Source organism: Trifolium pratense, linkage group LG5 (assembly GCF_020283565.1).
Source record: "Trifolium pratense cultivar HEN17-A07 linkage group LG5, ARS_RC_1.1, whole genome shotgun sequence".
Classification (NCBI taxonomy): Eukaryota; Viridiplantae; Streptophyta; class Magnoliopsida; order Fabales; family Fabaceae; genus Trifolium; species Trifolium pratense.
Genome location: NC_060063.1, coordinates 47694362 through 47713193, shown reverse-complemented (window position 1 = coordinate 47713193; position 18832 = coordinate 47694362). Strand labels below are relative to the sequence as shown.

Sequence of the window (18832 nt, the reverse complement as noted above, 5' to 3'; positions counted from 1 at the left end):
TCTTTGTCGTTAAAATGATTTATGTTTGAGTTATCCAATTATAGTCGTCACTCATACATAATTAAACTAACTTTAAAGGTAGATATATTGGATTAAAAATGAGAATATTTTGATGTCAATTACCAATCTTTTATCCTTATATAGTAGCTTGTACTATATAATTTATATATTCACATATTGAAATTCAATGAAAGGATGTTATTTTAAAAATTTCACCATTAAACTTACAATCAAACAACTTAAAAAAAATCTAAACACATTATAATTATTAGATTTTCAACATAACTCTTGCATGTTAAATCAAAGACAACAAAAGATGATTAAAATTCACCACATTATGAGTCTACCACCTTCACTATTAATCTTCTCACCCTCTATCATTGGACAAACTAGACCATTGTCACCACCAACACTACTATTGCGATCATCGTTTCACACCTTTATGACTTTTTCATCGTTACTACTTCAAGACTCAGGTCCTTCACTATCTAACGTCACTTATCAAAACCACCTCTAAATGTCTTTTGTTTGTAACACCCTTCATGATAAACATCGAAATCATAGACCACCTGTATCGTTCGATATCTTTCGTTGTTAAATTAGTTGACACACGTCATAACACATCTCATCAGACATTATCTACCACTATCATTAACATCTACCACCTTTTAGTTGTCCAATATCATTCATTATTACCTTACCATTATCATTGTCGAATACCCTCTATCACTATTACTACATTCAATTTATATTCGGCTCACATTTAATCAAAATCTATTTCACAACAACAATCCATAACAAAATATTTTTTTCCTACAACAAAACTAAACACATTTCACAAGGAAAATTTAATAAAAATGAAACAAGTGTTTTTCAACTGGGCCGTTGGCCCAATCAAAGAGGCCCAACACAAGCAAAACGTACGTAATCAAAATTCGTGGCTTTCTCCTTCGTCACTCTCATTTTCATTTTTCACTATATCTTAATTTCTGAACAAACAAACACTCTTGAATCTGTAGAACCCAACAACCATGGAGGTTGCAACCGCAAACGCAGCGTTTACCTTCGCCGTCAACAAACCCTTGTTCGTTTCTCCATCTTCATCACGAACCACAAGCTCTATCAGACCCATCAAATCCTCTTTCAGAAACTCTATCTCCACCGATTTCGTTGCTCCTTCCACTGCAATCACCTCTTCTTCCTCTAGTCATTTCTCCGGCCACAAGCTCCGACCTCCATGCCTCAATCCGGCGTCGTTTCGAACTTCTGGCGGTAAAAGAGGCGTTGTTACTATGGTACTAATGTTTTTCTAACTTTTCTCAACCAATTTCACATTCGAATTTCTAATGTATAATTGGAATTGGATAAGAAATTGAAGTGAATTACAATTGTGTAATAATTTCAAGTACATTTTTAGACATTTGAACATTAATTGGTGAGTTACTTGTGTTTGGTAGGGAGGTTTGAAATTTGACTCGGAGGGTTAGCGGCGCAGCTTGTTTGTAGGTTTTTATTTCATTCATCTGTAATTATCCCGAGTCTTGAATATATAATAATATATAGTAGTTTCTGATGAAAAAGTTGCTAGGTTATTTTCATGGCTAAGGTATAAGGAATACGTTTTGTTTTACAAGAGTTATGCACTGGGGTTGGAAACTTAGCAATTAGGCAATCAAGACAAATGTCGTAATTATACTCATCGAAAATCAAGGTGGTAATACAGAAGATTTCAATCTTCCCTTTACCGTTGTTGTCTTTGATTACAAAATAAATGCAAATGCTTAGCAGGGGAAGATAGACTGATATGTGTGGGTCAATGTGGTTGTGGTGTAACATATAGAAGATTTATATAGTCATTGTTATGCACTGTCTCGATCAAACAAACATTCCATTACCTATGTTATCTAGAGTCTAGTTCGATCCTAGGACCTGTGGGTTGTGGACCTGATCTACTTTTGAGGGATTCTTTGTTCTGCTGTTTGAGCTCTTCCTGACTATGTGTAGTTCAACCTCACTTAACTTGGTTTTAGCTTCTGCCTTTGTTTGAGTAAAAAAATAAGCTTCTGCATTTGTTAGGTGACCTATAGTCATGCACGATTTATATATTATGCAAATAACGTATATAACATATATGCACAATAATTTACGGCACAGCAGGGCACAATATATGCTACTGATATTATTTATGCAGGTTTGATGTTCAATTTTTCTTGTCTTTGAATAGGTTATTCCTTTCAAAAGAGGGAATGCGAGGGAGCAACCTCCACCAGACTTAGCTTCTTACTTGTTCAAAAATCGAATTATTTACTTGGGCATGCCTCTTATTCCATCCGTCACAGAGTTGATGATTGCTGAATTTCTCTACCTTCAAAATGACGATCCAACAAAACCCATTTATATGTACATAAACTCCACGGGGACATTCAAGGTTAGTGGTGTTTTTTGTTTAAACATGTACTGTCTAGTATATTTGTCTTATTGTGTGAATAGAAGGAACTGCCTGATGAAGAACATAAGAGGGAACAGTGAATGCTGTTTTTGGGTGGGGTAGAAAACTAGGAATTAGGAAGCATGTGCATCAAAGGAGAGGCACCAAAGTAAACATGACAGTTCAAATTTTCCACTTTCTAAAGTAAAATATGTTTTAAGAGATGCATTTATTTAAGGAATTAGTAAGTATTGTTTTTTGATAATATTACATGTTGCTGTGTAATCAAAATTATGCTTGCTGGGGTGTTTCTTTAAAGTTAGACCTGCTTGTATCCTGCTCTTGGCCCAAAATTTTCGAGAGTGGCTCACACATTATGCTGTTAATCTCAGATGCATGTCTATGTGAATTTTAAAATGCACAATGTTAGCAGCAGTTTCTTATAATTGTGATGTAGACATATGGAAGTTATTGTAGAGGTGTTGATGAGTGCACTGGCGCGTGCTCTCATTTGATTGATTGAGATATAGTGCATAGAAAATGAAACTTTTAAGCTTAGTCAATCTAACCAAAGGTACTACGAGGCAATGATGTCAAGATCACTATCTTCCTTGTGGGGATTCACAATCTTATGCTCCATGACCCCACATTGTGCTGCACTGCACATAGTATGGTGAAATGTGCGATTGCAGGTATGTGTGAAAAAGGTGAAATAGGCTTTTAGTGCTCTTGGTCGGTTTTTCTTAAATGATCTCATAATCGTCACTAAGACCGACATCATCTGTTCCTTGTGCCTGTGTCTCTGTCTCTTCCTCTCTAGTCTCTCTTCCCATGCGACAGTGGTGTGTGGACATTTTGTTGCCTCTGCTTCTCATTATACGGTTAGGGTTTTTCTCTTCCAACTGGGCCTAGCAGGCCCAATTCTTTATCCAATCCTTCCACTTATTTTAAAGGAATGGATCGGGCTTTATGACCTATAGTCCCAATTTTTTTTTAACTATATCACTCTGTTTAAATGTTTCCCCTTTGTTATCTTCTTGTGAAAACAAAAACAGTCTTTGTTATCTTTTAGTTTATTGTTTTAACTTCTAAATTAATTATCAGTCATAAATAACTTAATTAGTTAATTTATACACACACACGTGGGAGTGATTAAATTACACCGGTGTAACATTTGGGTAATGTTACACCGGTCAATAACGTTTTAACGAATACAAATTTTATAAAATCCACTGTTGGATTGATAGTTTATATCATATAGATCATTCATGTAAATTTTTAAAGAAATATAAAACCCATATATATATGTAGTTAGGATCCGTTGACACCAGGTGTCAAATTTTAATTTGACACCAAATCTCAACCGTCTATTTTTTTAATCAAAGGCTAATAATAGTTTCCTAATATTAACTTATGTGTGTATCTATTTAGGAGATTCCTTATTTCCCGGTTTCATAAAAATTTGATTTGTTGTTCTATAAAAAAAAATCGATTTGATGTTATTCAATCTCGCCCAATATTACTATTCTCCTTGCGTTTTCATTCCTCTTTGATTTGTTGAGCATCCTTTCCTTCAATTATTATTTTGTCTATATTCCCCTTGTATGGAACGCTGTACAATTTATGCAAAATTTATAAAAACAATCCCAATTGGAGGTAGGATTCTATAGGAATATTTTGGATGGGATTGAATTTATATGTGGAATTTTAGATGTGACAATTGAGGTTATGAAATTACCAGATTTGTTGTTAAATCAGAATTCTACCTTGATATTTCAATTCCCAAATTTGAACTCTAAAAAAATATTAAAACAGGGAAGGGGTTGTGATTAAAGCACTGGTGAATAACGTATTGTTAGAGAACCAATGGTAGAGAAGAAATAAAAAATTTGGGCAGCAAGCAATGATAACAATTACTTAAATGAGAGAGATGACGAGAAACAATGGCACTTGAAAGGAGATGTTAAAAGAGAGTAATCAATTGGCTAAGATTTGGGAAAGTAATGATCTCGTGGATTTTAAATAAATAAATATGAACCTTTAGATCAATAAAAATACATGGATAAGATTTGGTGTCAAATTAAATTTTGACACTTGGTGTCAACGGATCCTAACTCATATGCATAATATTATTATTTTTTTTACTTAGGATTGTAAGTATGATTTTATATTATTCTGTATTTTAGCTCGGATTGGTAGGACCTTACCATTAGTGATTTGATCCTTGACCCTGAGTTATGTTATGTTTTTTCACCCCTCCTGATCCTAAGTAGGTTCTCGTATTTGACAACATCGCTACCATGTAGGAATGGAAAAAGACCAGGCTGCATGTTGGGAAGTTTATCACCTAGCCTACATCAGGTCTAGACAGGGACAAACTTATTTACTAAAAAACTAGGCCAAAGCTTTTTTAAAGCGTATTTAGCTATCTACTAACCAAGTTTGTTTTATTAAGTTAAAAGGTTTTTATCTTGGAGCCACTGATGCCTAACCTTTACCTAAGGCATGCATATTATTGTAAATAATTTAATAGGTAATTTAAATAGCATAACTACCTGAAGTTCACAAAATCAATAAAACCTACTATAATCTATACGTCTTTTTGTATCAAAATGTAGAAGTTATTTACGAATAGAGAGCCACCCAATTTCACAAACACATCATATTCAATGATGACAGCAGCAACAGTTAACTGATCCTGCCAGCCAGGAGTGTTGGCTGCGTTAATCTACATCACGGGGCTACAGTGCTTTCATTTCTGGCTTCTGACATGTGAATTATTGCTCCATTTCTTTGCCAAGAAAAACGATCCACAAATAAATCTTATTAGATACTACAACAATGTTGCTCAAGTTTCCATGAAAAGATCCATTTGCTAAGAACCTTGTTTCGTTTTTTCAGGGAGATCGTAAGTTGGGTTATGAGACTGAAGCACTTGCAGTTTATGATTTGATGAGGTTATAATCTCTATGATTTCTATGACCCTGCCATCTATTTTCTTTTATCATACTTTTGTTGGGTCTTAAACTGTATAATGGATAGGGGTCATTGGAAAATGTTTAACTACTTCAATTGGCTGGCTAATTGCTAAATCATCTATTCTCTTTCTTAAAGTCATTGTTGTGTGTGTTTTGTCATTGATTATATGAGAATGAGGTTAGAATGAGATCTAATAGTGAAGATAAATTGTATTTTCTAAAATTTTGTTTAGTTTTAGGCATAACAGATAATAGTGTTCAATTCTGTCACCAAATGCTCCTCTGTATTAAAAAATGTTTATTTACCTGGTTTTGCGCCTGTCATAGCCCACGTGCCGCAGACATGCTATTTGGTGGAGATTTTGCACTTGCATACTCCTTAGCTTCTTTCTCTGCTTTGTTTTCTGGATTCACATTTCTCCCCATAAATGTTAGAAATATGATGTCAATACTCAATATATATTGTTAGTTTTTAAGTGGACAACTGGACATAATATGAAATATTTATTAATGGAATAAATAATAATTATATTTACCCTTCACTGCATAGCCTCACCCACAAAGAAGAGGCATATTATCTCTTTATTGTATAATAACTTGTTCCCAACTTGCAGAAGTCCCCTGTAAAAAGATTGTATTAATAAACCTAGCTTAGTAATTCTGGTACAGGCATATGAGGACTCCTATTTTTACTCTCTGTGTTGGCAATGCTTGGGGAGAGGCGGCCTTACTTTTGGCTGCTGGTTCAAAGGGTAATCGTTCTGCCTTGCCATCATCAACAATAATGATAAGAGAGGTTTGATCTCAACCATTGAAATACTATAGGCAATTTATTTTATGTCTTCGGTTATCTTTTTCCAAACACCTTAACCATGTTATCTTTTTCAATTTGCAGCCAATTGCACAGTTTCAAGGTCAAGCATCAGATGTCTGGCTTGCAAAAAGAGAAATCACTAGAGTGAAGACAGCATTGGTTAGAACAATAATTGTCTAGTTTACTTCAATATAATTTTACATAATTAAGGTTCCTTTGCAAGTGACTATTGTTTTCTGTAAATCTAGTTATGTAGACATATGCGAATGTTTATGATTGTACTCCACTGAAATATCAAAATGTAAGTTTGTAGAGCCTGGCCAAATATATTTTGGTTTTCTTCAACCACAAAAATTGAGATTATAAATCATGACGTGTTCTTAAATAAGTATATTTGCGCTTCACAATAAGCTTCTTGCTTTTAAGCATGGACTCCCATTCTCATCAGTGTAGTTTTAAGTCACCATCTTTAACAAAGGTTATTATGGTAACTGACATGTACACTGTTTGATTTATTTCAAGGTTGATTTGTTAGCAATGCACACTGAAAAAACACCTGAGCAGATTGTAGCTGATACTCGGCGTCCAAAATACTTTAGTCCTACTGAAGCTGTTGAGTATGGAATCATAGACAAGGTATTGTCCATACCCAGGTTAGACTATTTTTTCTTGGAGTCGGTTATTTACCTTGCAAACTAACATATATGGTCTTTTGCAGGTGATTTACAATGAGAAGGGCTCTAAGGATCGTGGCGTTGTTTCTGACCTTCAAAAGGCATAGCTTATTTGACTGCCGGAAAATTAAGTCCCTGTTTTCTTGAAGCTGAGGTAAAGTACATCTGGTGTCATTGTCATATTAAAATTTAATGCAACTTCAATGTTGAATAAATTTATATCAGTAGAATGTAAATGTTCCCCATTAACCAACATTTTTTAAATCGTGTGGTTCTTCATTATTATTTGCATGGTTGTTTGTGATGTCTAGCAACTTGATGCATGTGAAGCCAGGATTGGTCAATTAGGTGATCCCCTGTTTTCATCATTTTACCTTTCAACTTGGCATTATGCTTTTGGTATCTGCTAGACTGCTACTATTAAATGGGGTTTTTGTCTAATGTGCACAACCACATTAAGTGGTGCATTGTGCGCAAGTTGTATTACCATTTGATGTTGAACTCCCATTAGATCTTATGGTGTTTCTTTCACACTAAATCTTTTCCCATTTTTTTCCTTCCACTCCATGGTGTTTCATTGATGGAGAGTGACGTCGAAATATTTGGCCATTATAGTAATTGTGACCCCTCCCTTTTTAACACAATAGACTTCCTCTGTGCCCCCTTACCACTTTTAATTTTCTGATTTTTTTCTTTTGAAATCGGGGGCATGTGTAAATTTGTGGCTGGTGTGATTTTTTTATTTTATGCAATTGTTCTTGATCATGATTCTTGACTACATAATTTTGTGTAGAAATTGATCAAGCCAAAATGAAGGATCCAGGAAATCAGCAGCCAAACGATGCAACCGTGCCAAGCCCTTGTACAATTAACTTGCAACATTGGAATCTCATGTTTATAACAACCATAGACTGCATTTGGCTCCCCTAAGATAAGGCAATAGGAGCAAATCCCTACGTGTTTGTAAAATGCTGTATACATAATTGTATTATGGTTCATTCAAATTTGAAATTTTATGAATTGTTGTCTCAATACATGAATGAAACTCAACTAAACACATTTGGTAAAAGGTTAAAAAGTTGCATTAGGCAGAAGAAGTGATCAATGTGACGTTAATAGTCACAGTAATTGAAGTACTCTTCAAGTGCAATAGCAAGTGGTGAGAGTAAAATAAAAGCTTCTCAAGGCATAATTGTTGATTTGAGTGGAGCATTTTGCGTTTTAATAAAATATTGTTGGCTTTCAAATTCAAAGCACTGTCCTCGTAGTGTTTACTTTACATACATGTCAATAGCTGCATGGTATGTTGGCAACTTAGGGCATCAAATCAAAGGAAGTAACGAAACACCAAATGTACGGCTTGGCTTAAGAACCACCTACTCCAGTCCCACTATACTCAAACCATCTTTTTTACTCTCCAATTTTCTAGGAGGAGATCTAATAATTTAAAGTTCGACCGAGATATGAATAAAATCTAATCTAACTAATGATTTATATTTAATTGGCTTTATTAATCATTTAAGTTGAATCACTTGATTAATTTTACATGTAATATGTGCCTCTTTGGCATAAAAAACATATAGTAATGGGAGTTCTTCTACTTGGCAAGCAGGCAGGTAGAACTCAAAATAAGGACTAAATTTGACTTTTTTTTTTTTTTTGGTTAAGTAGCCTAGCGGCTAGAAAATCCACCTTAAAGGTGTATAAGTGGAGTATCCATGGTTTGAATTCCGACTCTTGCACGTATAGTGCGATATCCTTACCAACTGGGCTAAGCTCACGAGACAAATTTGACAATTATTACTTCCGCAATCAGTTAGTTCATCATTGCTTATTATACTTTCTTGAATTATACTTCTCATATATAATCAAGTAGAAACTAATTCAAACCATTTTCTTGTTAGTCTCATTAAACTTTTTTCCCAAAATAATGGAGGGAATACCATAAATATTCTTCAATAGGGAGCAAAATAGTTGTTTATCTGTCATAAAATCTAATGGATGGAAATATCTTAGTGAAAACGTTTGAGATGTTAGGACTTTTGTAGACCTACTATCATCTATTATGGAAATGTGTCAAGAGAACGAGTTGATCCACTATTGGACCAACACTCATAACCCTATTATAGATCTTTATTTTTTGAGACAAATGATAAAATGATGTTTGTTATCATTTTTTTGTGAGACTGAATAATATTAGGGTTACACCCTCTAACACACCCCTTAAAACACACTCCAATCAATTAATGTCACGTCACTTATTTAATGTATTGATGTCTATATATATTTGTGTCGTGTCTGGTGTTCCGTGTCCGCCGGAAGTTTGTGCTTGAGACTCTACGTGTACATATCATTATTATCCCACTCATTTTGCACATTATATAGTCCCTAAGTGGGAGAAAAGATAGACTACCACCTATACTACCATGGCTTATGTACTATAAATATGACCCCATCCTATACCTTAGCTTCCCATCTCCTAAATCCAATTGTATACCCTTGATAGTTATTCTTGCTTCATATACTTAATTAGTAGCTCTTTAAATTTGGGAATTTGTCATTTGAACATGAAACTCACTTTTAAGCACCAACTTGGCCTTGTTTGTGTCATATTGCTCTTACCTTACCTATGTAACTCACAAGACTCTTTTACTGACTCCAGAGCAACATATTATGGTAGTCCTGATTGCTATGGGACTCCAAGTATGACCCTCCTCTTCTACCTGTTAATTTAATTTCTTTATTTGTGTCATCTCACTATGTTTGGTGACATTCAACACTGATATTTGGAAACAATTTTGATAGCATATACCGGCGACCGTATAAAATCCACCCAGTTTTTAACGTATTCGGATTTTAAGGACAAATTTTAGCATATAGAATATTGCTCGAAATACGATGATTGATGTCAAATTTTAATGTCTAAAAATATTTCTGTTTACTATATCTTTTAGGGGGAGCTTGTGGCTTTGGAGAATATGGAAGGACAGTGAATGATGGCAGTGTAGCAGGTGTGTCTAAGCTATGGAAGAATGGTAGTGGCTGTGGTGCATGCTATCAGGTAGAAAAACAAAATACAATTACATAAGAAAAACTATATGTTTCCACTAACAATTGTTTATACTAACTATATGAATTGTGATGATTGATTAATCAGGTGAGGTGCAAAATACCACAATACTGTGATGAAAATGGAGCAACTGTGGTGGTAACCGACTATGGTGAAGGAGACAGAACAGACTTTATAATGAGTTCTCGTGGTTACTCGAGATTGGGGCGCAATGCAGATGCATCTGCAGAGCTATTCAAATATGGTGTAGTAGATATTGAATACAAAAGAGTTCCATGTATGTATAGTGGCTATAACATTGTGGCTCAAGTCGATGAACGCAGCAAAAACCCTGATTACTTTGCTGTTGTGGTTCTCTATGTAAATGGAATGTATGATGTCAATGCTGTTGAGATGTGGCAGGTATATACTGTTATACACATAGTCATACAACTAGATCTCTATGCAACTGTTAGAAATAATATAAAACCATTGATGTGACTCTATCCTAACAGCTTAAGGTTTTGGGATAATCGGATATTTGACAGCAACATTCTAAATCGAGTTATTAGGAAAATTGGTTCTCGAAATTGTAACAACCGGTCGGAAGAGTTCATGATTTTTGCAAATTAGACTATGACGTGGCAGGTTAACTGGACATGCCACATCTAACTTATGTTGTTACTAGCGGGCCAGGCAGGCGCGTTCCGCGCCTGCCTGTGTCTAAGTTATGTACCCAAAAAAAAAGATACGCCTTATGTTATGGTGAGTTTGTTAATAAAAGATTTTTGTTGCTACTAAAAAAAAGCAAGGGTAATGTTGGTATTATGAAAATTCTACCCCAAAACTCATGTATTCTTTTTATATATTATAGTATAGAATAAATATAGATGAAAAAACCATAAAAAAAAAAGAGAGGAAGTTAAGGGCAATTATGGAATAATTAAAAAACCATAAAGGAAGTTATGGGCAAAATGGACCAAAAAAAATTCAGCCCAAACTCCCTTATCCCCTTTATATATTGTTATAGATATAGTATAGAATAGATATAGATGAAAAAACCATAAAAACAAAAAAGAGAGGAAGTTAAGGGCAATTATGGAATAATTAAAAAACCATAAAGGAAGTTAAGGGCAAAATGGACCAAAAAAAATCCAGCTAAAACTCCCTTATCCCCTTTATATATTGTTATAGATAACTATGATGTGGCACGCTAACTGGAAATGTCACATTGCAGGTTGATCCCATGTCAATGTCAGTTCAATAGGGACTAATTTGCTTATGAAATTTAGGTCATTTCAAGGACAAATTTGTTATAAATTGCAATTGTGCGGACACTAGTTACTACCAAATTAGCTCTTGAGAAACCTAAATTTTATAGGCAAATTAGTTAAGGTGTGGTGACATTGATATAAGAACAATGTGGAATGGTCACATATTATTTAGTGAACATGACATTGACATGTCATAGTCCCAAAGAGTAAAAGTTTATAGATGAACCATTTTGACCGCGACATTTTACAATTTCATAGATGTATTTGCTAATTCACAAGAATATGGACCATTTTGAACGATGCTAACAATTTAAAGTATCAACTTTAGCGGCGAATGTTAGTTTAGATAGTAAGAATGCGACTCATACCCCCCCCCCCCCCCCCCCCTTCAAGGGTGATTCAATTTGGTTCTTGAATTGTTCTTTTGTTGCGAATGATTTGCAGGAAGATTGCCAAGAATGGAGGCCTTTGAGGAGAGCCTATGGAGTAGTGTTTGACTCAGCCAATCCACCAAGTGGTGAAATATACTTGAGGTTCCAAGTGAGTGGAATTAATGCAGGTGTCTATTGGGTGCAGTCCAAGAATGCTATTCCTAGTGATTGGAAAGCTGGAGCAGCATATGACACTATGGTTCAGCTTAATTAGAAAGAATTAACAAAAGCACTTTTGAGATTCCAGAAGCATAATATAGGAACCAGTATCTGATTAGTTTATGATTAATGTCTGTCACTTTGTTTTGTGGTTTAAATAAGGATTCATGTATTTTCTATATGAGACTACATGGAATTTGAATAAAAAGTACTAGTATTACTCTTTCTCCTTTGTTTAATAACCACTTTCAAAAATTTGTAGATAGCTTATGAGTCAAATTACCCCTTGCTTAATACAATAATAATGAAAATTTGGGACATTTTAATAATGAATATAGGTTCTTGAAGATGACAAGTAAATATATCTATAACTCTAATGTAACAAATGACAACATTGTTTGTACTATGTGTGTGTGGGTTAAAATCTGAAACCATATGTTTTTCTAAACTATATTTTTAGGTTAAAAATTTCAGTTAATAACACCTTACTTTAAATTAAAAAAATTTCATAAACCTGGGTGGAAATAGATTGAGCCGATCAGAATTGAATTCAAATAGTTAGATTATATTTGTTCAAAAAATTCAAAGTTCAAGGCTAAATTGTTACGCGTCATAAACATAAGTTTGACCAAATTTCTACTGCTCTCTGGTATTAATATAAAAAATAATTCACTTTTTAGATATATTGAAAGATAAATGTATCTAGTCTATAATATTGTCTAGATACATCAATGTTTCAATGTATTTAAAAAGTAAACTTTTTCTAATATTAAGGACCGAAGGGAGTATTATTTTTAAATATGGTATCGTCGAATTTGGTTAAAAAAAAAAAAAATATGGTATTGCTTAAATTTATAAGAGGAGTTGAATAGCTCAATTGATTTGATATAGTAATTATTAATTAATTATCAAATCTGTGGGAGAATTGCAGCAAAACTTTCCTAGCTACATACATAGCTAGTCATCATTAGTAGAATATTAAAATTCCTGAATTAACTAATGGGGTGTGAAATCTTGAATAACAATCAACTGCAGTAGTATATCTAAAGGATCGTGTATTTATTTATTCAAATGATGATCAAGTCTATCATGCATATATTATGTACAAATTCTCAATGTTCCCTCTGTTTTTATTTGCTCCAAGCCTTTGATTTTGACCCAAGAAACAAACTTTTGACAATTAATTAAATATAACATTAAACCATATACTATATTGGATAAATACTATTGACAAAGTGGGAGAAAACGTTGGCTTCATCATCACTAGTATGCATAAATCTTAGACCAAATGTTTGTACTATAAATACTTATCTCTAGCTATCTTGTTTTCCATCTCATAAAAACATTCTCTTTTGTTAATTGTTTATTGCATTAGTAACACTCAATTACTTGCATTTGCATTTCATAACTTGTGTTGCATCATTATATATTTAAGACATGGTTCTTAGTTTTAAGCACCAATTTAGTCTTGTTTGTGTCATACTGTTATTTCCAGCGCTATGTAACTGCAAAGAATATTATACCAAATCCAGAGCTTCCTATTATGGCACATCTGATGGTTATGGAAATTCAAGTATGTCATGTGATTGTGATCCTCCATTTCTAGCAAAGATATATACACACTACATGATTCATGATTGACCAATTGATATATATATATTAATTTCATGTATTATTTTAGGGGGAGCCTGTGGTTTTGGAGACTATGGAAAAACAGTGAATGATGGCAGTGTCACAGCTGTGTCTGCAAAGCTGTGGAAGAATGGAGAAGGCTGTGGTGCATGCTATCAAGTATGTAATTTTTCCTTCCATTCATTCTTAATTTCAAATACTTTTAATAAACTTTAGTAAATAATGTTTACAAAATATGAATGATGATGACACATGATTTAGGTGAGGTGCAAAATACCACAATTCTGTGATGACAATGGAGCATATGTTGTGGTAACTGATTATGGTGAGGGAGATAGAACTGATTTCATAACGAGTCCACGCGCCTTCTCAAATTTAGGACGTGACGCAATTGCATCTGAAAAATTGAAGAAATATGGAGTATTGGATGTTGAATACAAAAGAGTTCCATGTACATTTAAAGGCAACAATATAGTATACAAAATCAATGAAAATAGTAATAATCCTGGCTACTTTGCTATTAATATTCTTTATGTTGGAGGAACTTATGATGTCACTACTGTTGAAATATGGCAGGTATACGATGCTACTTTATTAGTATTTGACTAAATTTTGCTTATATTTAAAACTAGAAGGACAGTATAATACAGACGGTCTATTTTTTTATACAATCATCTAATTAGATTTTGTTATTCAGAGAGAACAACACCAATGGGTGGCGATGCGTAGATCTTATGGGGCAGTATTTGACTTTGCTAACCCACCAGAAGGTGAAATCAGATTGAGATTCCAATTGAGTAGAAATATTGAAGCTCATCATCATGTAGTATCAAGATTTGCAATTCCTGCAGCTTGGAAGGCTGGTGCTACATATTCCACCAAGATTTAATTTGGTATATATCATGTAACTTGATTCCATATGAAACTTACTTCATTGTAATGGAGTATCAATGATCAATGAAATAAATGTAGTACACTACACTAGTACTCTATTATTAATAATGTGTACTTTATATTTGGCTTGCAATGCAAAACATGTCTTGATAATATTGTTACAATTAAATTTATATTCTTTTTAGCTTTACGTTTAAGGATGGAGTAATAATAATTTAATAGTTCTATCAACTCATGATAAAAGCTATGGTTTGTAAAAGAATCATATGCAACCGATGGGGTTGCGTCAGCATAGTGGCTTCTATTCCACTGCTTACACAAACCTGTTGGAGAGTTCGGGGAAGCTCGGGAGAAACAATGAGTCAATACTCCAGAACCACACAAGAGAGGGAGACGCCACATCACAACCCACTTATATAGTTGTAATATTGTCTCCATATAATCAATTCATTATACTGCAACAAATTATAAAATAAGGTGAACAGTTCGGTATCCAACTTATATTGTTAGGTACCGGTATACTCCAGCAAAATTCAATGTCATGTGATATTTTCATATTAATTTACATTTAAAAAAATCATATTTTAAATGGACTTTGCCTAGATGCACTGGTATCAGACAAACCAAAGAATTCATCTTAAGATTAATAAGAATACTAATGTGTGTCTTAAAAGTATTGATTAATAAACTTAAAGATATAACTTTACATAAAAAAGTGTTGCAATTATTAATAACAACTTTTTTTTTATGTTATGATCTTGATCCCACTTATTAAAATTTCTGTCTGCAGTGCTTCATTGGGTTGATACTCCATTCATATAAGATGCATGTCGACCCTCCCTTTTTCTTTCCCACTAACCACTTTTAAGAAGTGCTTTAATATTTTCTAAACATTCTTCAAGTACGTGATTGGAAAGGCTCCACAAATGGAATTTCATTCCCAAAAATTCAGAATCGTTCTCACCATAAGAGAAATTCGTTCATCAATGAAATTCCCAGCCAGCTAAAATTATTACACCCCGAAATATGAGCAAATAAATTGTACTAGTATGGTGGATGCAGACAGTCATGATGTTGTCAAGACCTATAAATTGCTATGTAAAAATGCTTAGAAAAGAGTGGAGTGTTATTATTTGGATGTTCAGATCTGGACCGTTTGATTAAATATTCTTTATATTTGGATCGCCTGATGTTAATCAGATGGTTAGATCTTTCTTGACTTGAAGAAGTTCAGATCTCATCTTATTCGCACACACAAAAAACTTTATTTGTCCCATAAGTGTAGCTTAAATTGTAGCTACCAGGGACATTATTGGAGTGGTCGGAGTTCGAACTCCGGATTCCACATTTAAATGTGCGAGTCTAGTCACTAGTCTCCATGAAAAATAAATAAATAAATAAATGGAGTGCATGTGCTGCTTAATGCTTAGAGACATTGTTGGTGCTAGTTTCTATTATGTCTCAAATAAGCATGTAAGAATCAATTTAATTTAAAATTAGACTTGTAAGAAATTATTATTTTTTTTTTTTTGGTAGAGTTGTAAGAAATATTATTACTGTTGAATATAGTTTGTTTGTTTTTGGAAAATTGTGGAAGGTAATTTTACACTGGAAAACTTGCTTATTACCACTCGATGGAAACCTTGTATATGTCGAAAGTGCATATGTTCAAAACATTATTTCAAAAAATCATTAAATCTTTTTATAGGAACACACAAACATCCCATGATATTTTATAGAAAATAAAATAAATAAATAAACTATTGGTAGAAAAAACAACCGATTTAATCCTTAATAAAATAAGATGAAAATGTAACATAATCAACATATTGACAATATATTTGCACATATTATAGAACTTGATGTGAAGAAAAATGGTTACAATTGTGGAGTAAACATCATAGGCCAAAATGATTGGAAAGCAACAATGTTAAAAATCGGCCATTGACAGCAATTTTTATGGAGTAAACATCATAGGACAAAACATCATGACAAGCCCTCAAATTAATCTCAAACAAAAACAAGCTCAATCACAAAAGAAAATCACCGGGCAAACTAGTCTTTATATTGAAAAAAAATAATCAAAAGAAACTATAGAGGCGTTTGCAGCTAATGAAAGTAAACATAAGAAACTATATAGAGGCGTTTGCAGATAATGAAAGTAAACAAAAGAAACTACATAGACATTTGGAGATAACGAAAGGAAACGTTCATATCGTGAAAAACAAGCCCAATCAGAAAAGAAAATCATTGGGCAAACTAGTCTTTATATTGAAACAAAATAATCAAAAGAAACTATATAGAGGTGTTTGCAGATAATGAAAGTAAACATAAGAAACTACAGAGACGTTTAGAGATAATGAAAGGAGACATCATACTCCTAGGTAATTGCTTTAACAGAGTTGCAGAAACAAAACTTAAAATGGAGTACTATCAATGTAGATCTCTGAAATTCAACTAAACTTAATTTAAAGAAACTAGCATAAGCAATAGCTAAAAGCTTAACTTTCAGTTTGTTCCCTCAACCTCCTGATGGTGCTCCGAACAGTCACGGCACTTGCAGTGCTGTCAAAATAATTAAAACAAAGTCAAGTGGCTGCCATTTAAAATAAATAAATAAATAAAACATTGAAAAAAGGAATAAGAAAAATTACTTCAAAGTGTAAGCTCCCCCAGCTTTCACTTTACCGCAATCCTTGCATCCCCATATTCCTACAGCTTTTCTCTTCACGGCATACTGCAACGCGTAGTTAATGATCAGAACTCAACATTTCAAAAGCATTACATTATACATACTAAACTAAATGGTTTGGTATTTGACAGATGATATGCACTATATATACCTTTCCACAAAATTCACAGAAAAATTTGCTGTGCTGACTAACTTCCATCTTCTTAATCTGCTTACGCAAACTAGCACCATAACGGGTACCTAACATAATATAATAAATCAAACAAATTAGCTTCTTGGAAATTAACAAAAATAATTAAGACTTACATATAAATCCAAATATGTGAAAAAATATAATAGTGGTCTGCAAATACTTCATTATTATCAAATACTAATAATGCTAAAATAAAAATAAATAGTGATTTGCAAATACAATTCATGAATTCCCAAGGCCATAAACATTAATTCTCTCCAAAAATGTTAATCAACCTATGGTTCCAAGTTGCAACTACAATTTAAGGTGAACATTTCGGTAGACATCTTATGTGGGAATGTACTGGTACACAGCTTAGATGGATGATTGTAATTGATTCACAAATAGCCACAAATAATATTTAATATAGAAAAATTAATAAATACTATTTGTAAACCAATCATAATCATCTATCTGAACAAATGCACCGGTACATATACACATAATATGTGTACTAAAGAATTCACCCTTATTATTTTATCAGAATTATTATATGACAGTGCATACATATACCTTGCAAATTTTCATACAATTAATCATCTACATCTTAACTACAATACATAGATCACTAATCATATAATATACATCAGAAACAATCAGATTTCACTAAGAAAAAATACCATATTTGCCAACAATGCCAGCCTTCTTTGTTCTCTTAGTCTGCAAAAAAAAAAAAAAGTACAGATATTCAGCTTAGAAAAATGATGCAAAATATAAAGACTAGTATTTAACAATTGCAAATCTGAATGAAAAAAGTGTTCAAACAAAAACTCTGTATATAGGTAAAAAAAAATTGAATGAATCAAAGATATGCTTAGAATTGGATGATGGTGATGGAAAATTTATGGAGGAAGAGAGAAAGAGTACCATTTTGAGAGAGATCGGAGGAGGCGCTGTAAGCGTAGCAGCAGAGAGGAGTGGCAACGATGGAATGGAACAAGCAGAGAAACCCTAATTTTCTATTTGGCCGAATTTATAGAGATCCGTATTGGGTGAGTAGCTGGGTGGGTCGGTAACGTAAATATGCACCCGACCCGATCTGGATGTGTGGATATGGATCCTCATCAGCCTTCTCTTCTGTATCCTACGGCTGACATCTCATCCCTTAAAACAATCCAATGGTTGACGTTTAGTTCTTAAAGAAAAGTTTAAATGTTTTTTTTTGGTAATTAAAGTTTAATTTTTTTTTCATCACCAGTTTAATCTGATTCGGGGTCAGTTTTGGTATCAAGTGGTTTCAGTTCTCTCTCGATCGCAGTTGCGGGAATCGAATCGTGGTCTTCCCTACCAAGTTCAGCGTCAATTACCACTAAACCAACTAACGATTGATTAAGTTTAAATATATAAAACTGAGAGTTTTCATGTTTAGTTCTTAAAAATAAAATAAAAAAAGTGTGCAAGTATGTTTAAAAGAATAACAAAGTTTTTAAATTAGACAATTCACATCAATTATTACATCACACAATGAGTATATTGAATTCATACCCGTCTATTTCACAAGTAGTAGTTTCAAACTTTCAATCAAAATTATTAATGATCTTAATTTATGTTTTTCTTCCGATGCCTATAAGTTTT

General features: G+C 33.3%; 4 protein-coding genes across 5 annotated transcripts; 3 read left to right on the top strand and 1 right to left on the bottom strand.

The window, feature by feature from the left end:
• The first annotated feature begins 949 nt into the window (after nt 1-949).
• On the top strand, nt 950-7963 carry LOC123883563 (ATP-dependent Clp protease proteolytic subunit-related protein 4, chloroplastic). Of its 2 annotated transcripts, none has more exons than XM_045932406.1 (8): nt 950-1295; nt 2225-2428; nt 5330-5385; nt 6076-6202; nt 6302-6379; nt 6743-6856; nt 6939-7048; nt 7688-7963. In XM_045932406.1, exons 1-7 carry the CDS (start codon nt 1032-1034, stop codon nt 6999-7001), a joined length of 906 nt encoding a protein of 301 aa, XP_045788362.1. In that variant the 5' UTR covers nt 950-1031; the 3' UTR covers nt 7002-7048; nt 7688-7963. The 2 variants fall into 2 exon arrangements, with proteins under 2 accessions (XP_045788362.1, XP_045788363.1); XM_045932407.1 differs by lacking the exon at nt 7688-7963 and adding an exon at nt 7206-7237.
• A 1369-nt stretch (nt 7964-9332) lies between these two features.
• On the top strand, nt 9333-12038 carry LOC123883562 (expansin-like B1). Its single transcript, XM_045932405.1, has 4 exons — nt 9333-9597; nt 9849-9955; nt 10052-10366; nt 11662-12038. Exons 1-4 carry the CDS (start codon nt 9462-9464, stop codon nt 11860-11862), a joined length of 759 nt encoding a protein of 252 aa, XP_045788361.1. The 5' UTR covers nt 9333-9461; the 3' UTR covers nt 11863-12038.
• A 1093-nt stretch (nt 12039-13131) lies between these two features.
• LOC123883561 (expansin-like B1) lies at nt 13132-14438 on the top strand. Its single transcript, XM_045932404.1, has 4 exons — nt 13132-13380; nt 13489-13598; nt 13701-14015; nt 14137-14438. Exons 1-4 carry the CDS (start codon nt 13245-13247, stop codon nt 14326-14328), a joined length of 753 nt encoding a protein of 250 aa, XP_045788360.1. The 5' UTR covers nt 13132-13244; the 3' UTR covers nt 14329-14438.
• Nucleotides 14439-16583: 2145 nt separating this feature from the next.
• Nucleotides 16584-18252, bottom strand: LOC123883560 (60S ribosomal protein L37a). Its single transcript, XM_045932403.1, has 5 exons — nt 18125-18252; nt 17878-17917; nt 17177-17265; nt 16988-17070; nt 16584-16898 (listed from the first exon to the last, which is right to left on the bottom strand). The coding sequence occupies exons 1-5, from the start codon at nt 18125-18127 to the stop codon at nt 16835-16837; spliced, it is 279 nt and encodes a 92-aa protein (XP_045788359.1). The 5' UTR covers nt 18128-18252; the 3' UTR covers nt 16584-16834.
• Nucleotides 18253-18832: the final 580 nt, after the last annotated feature.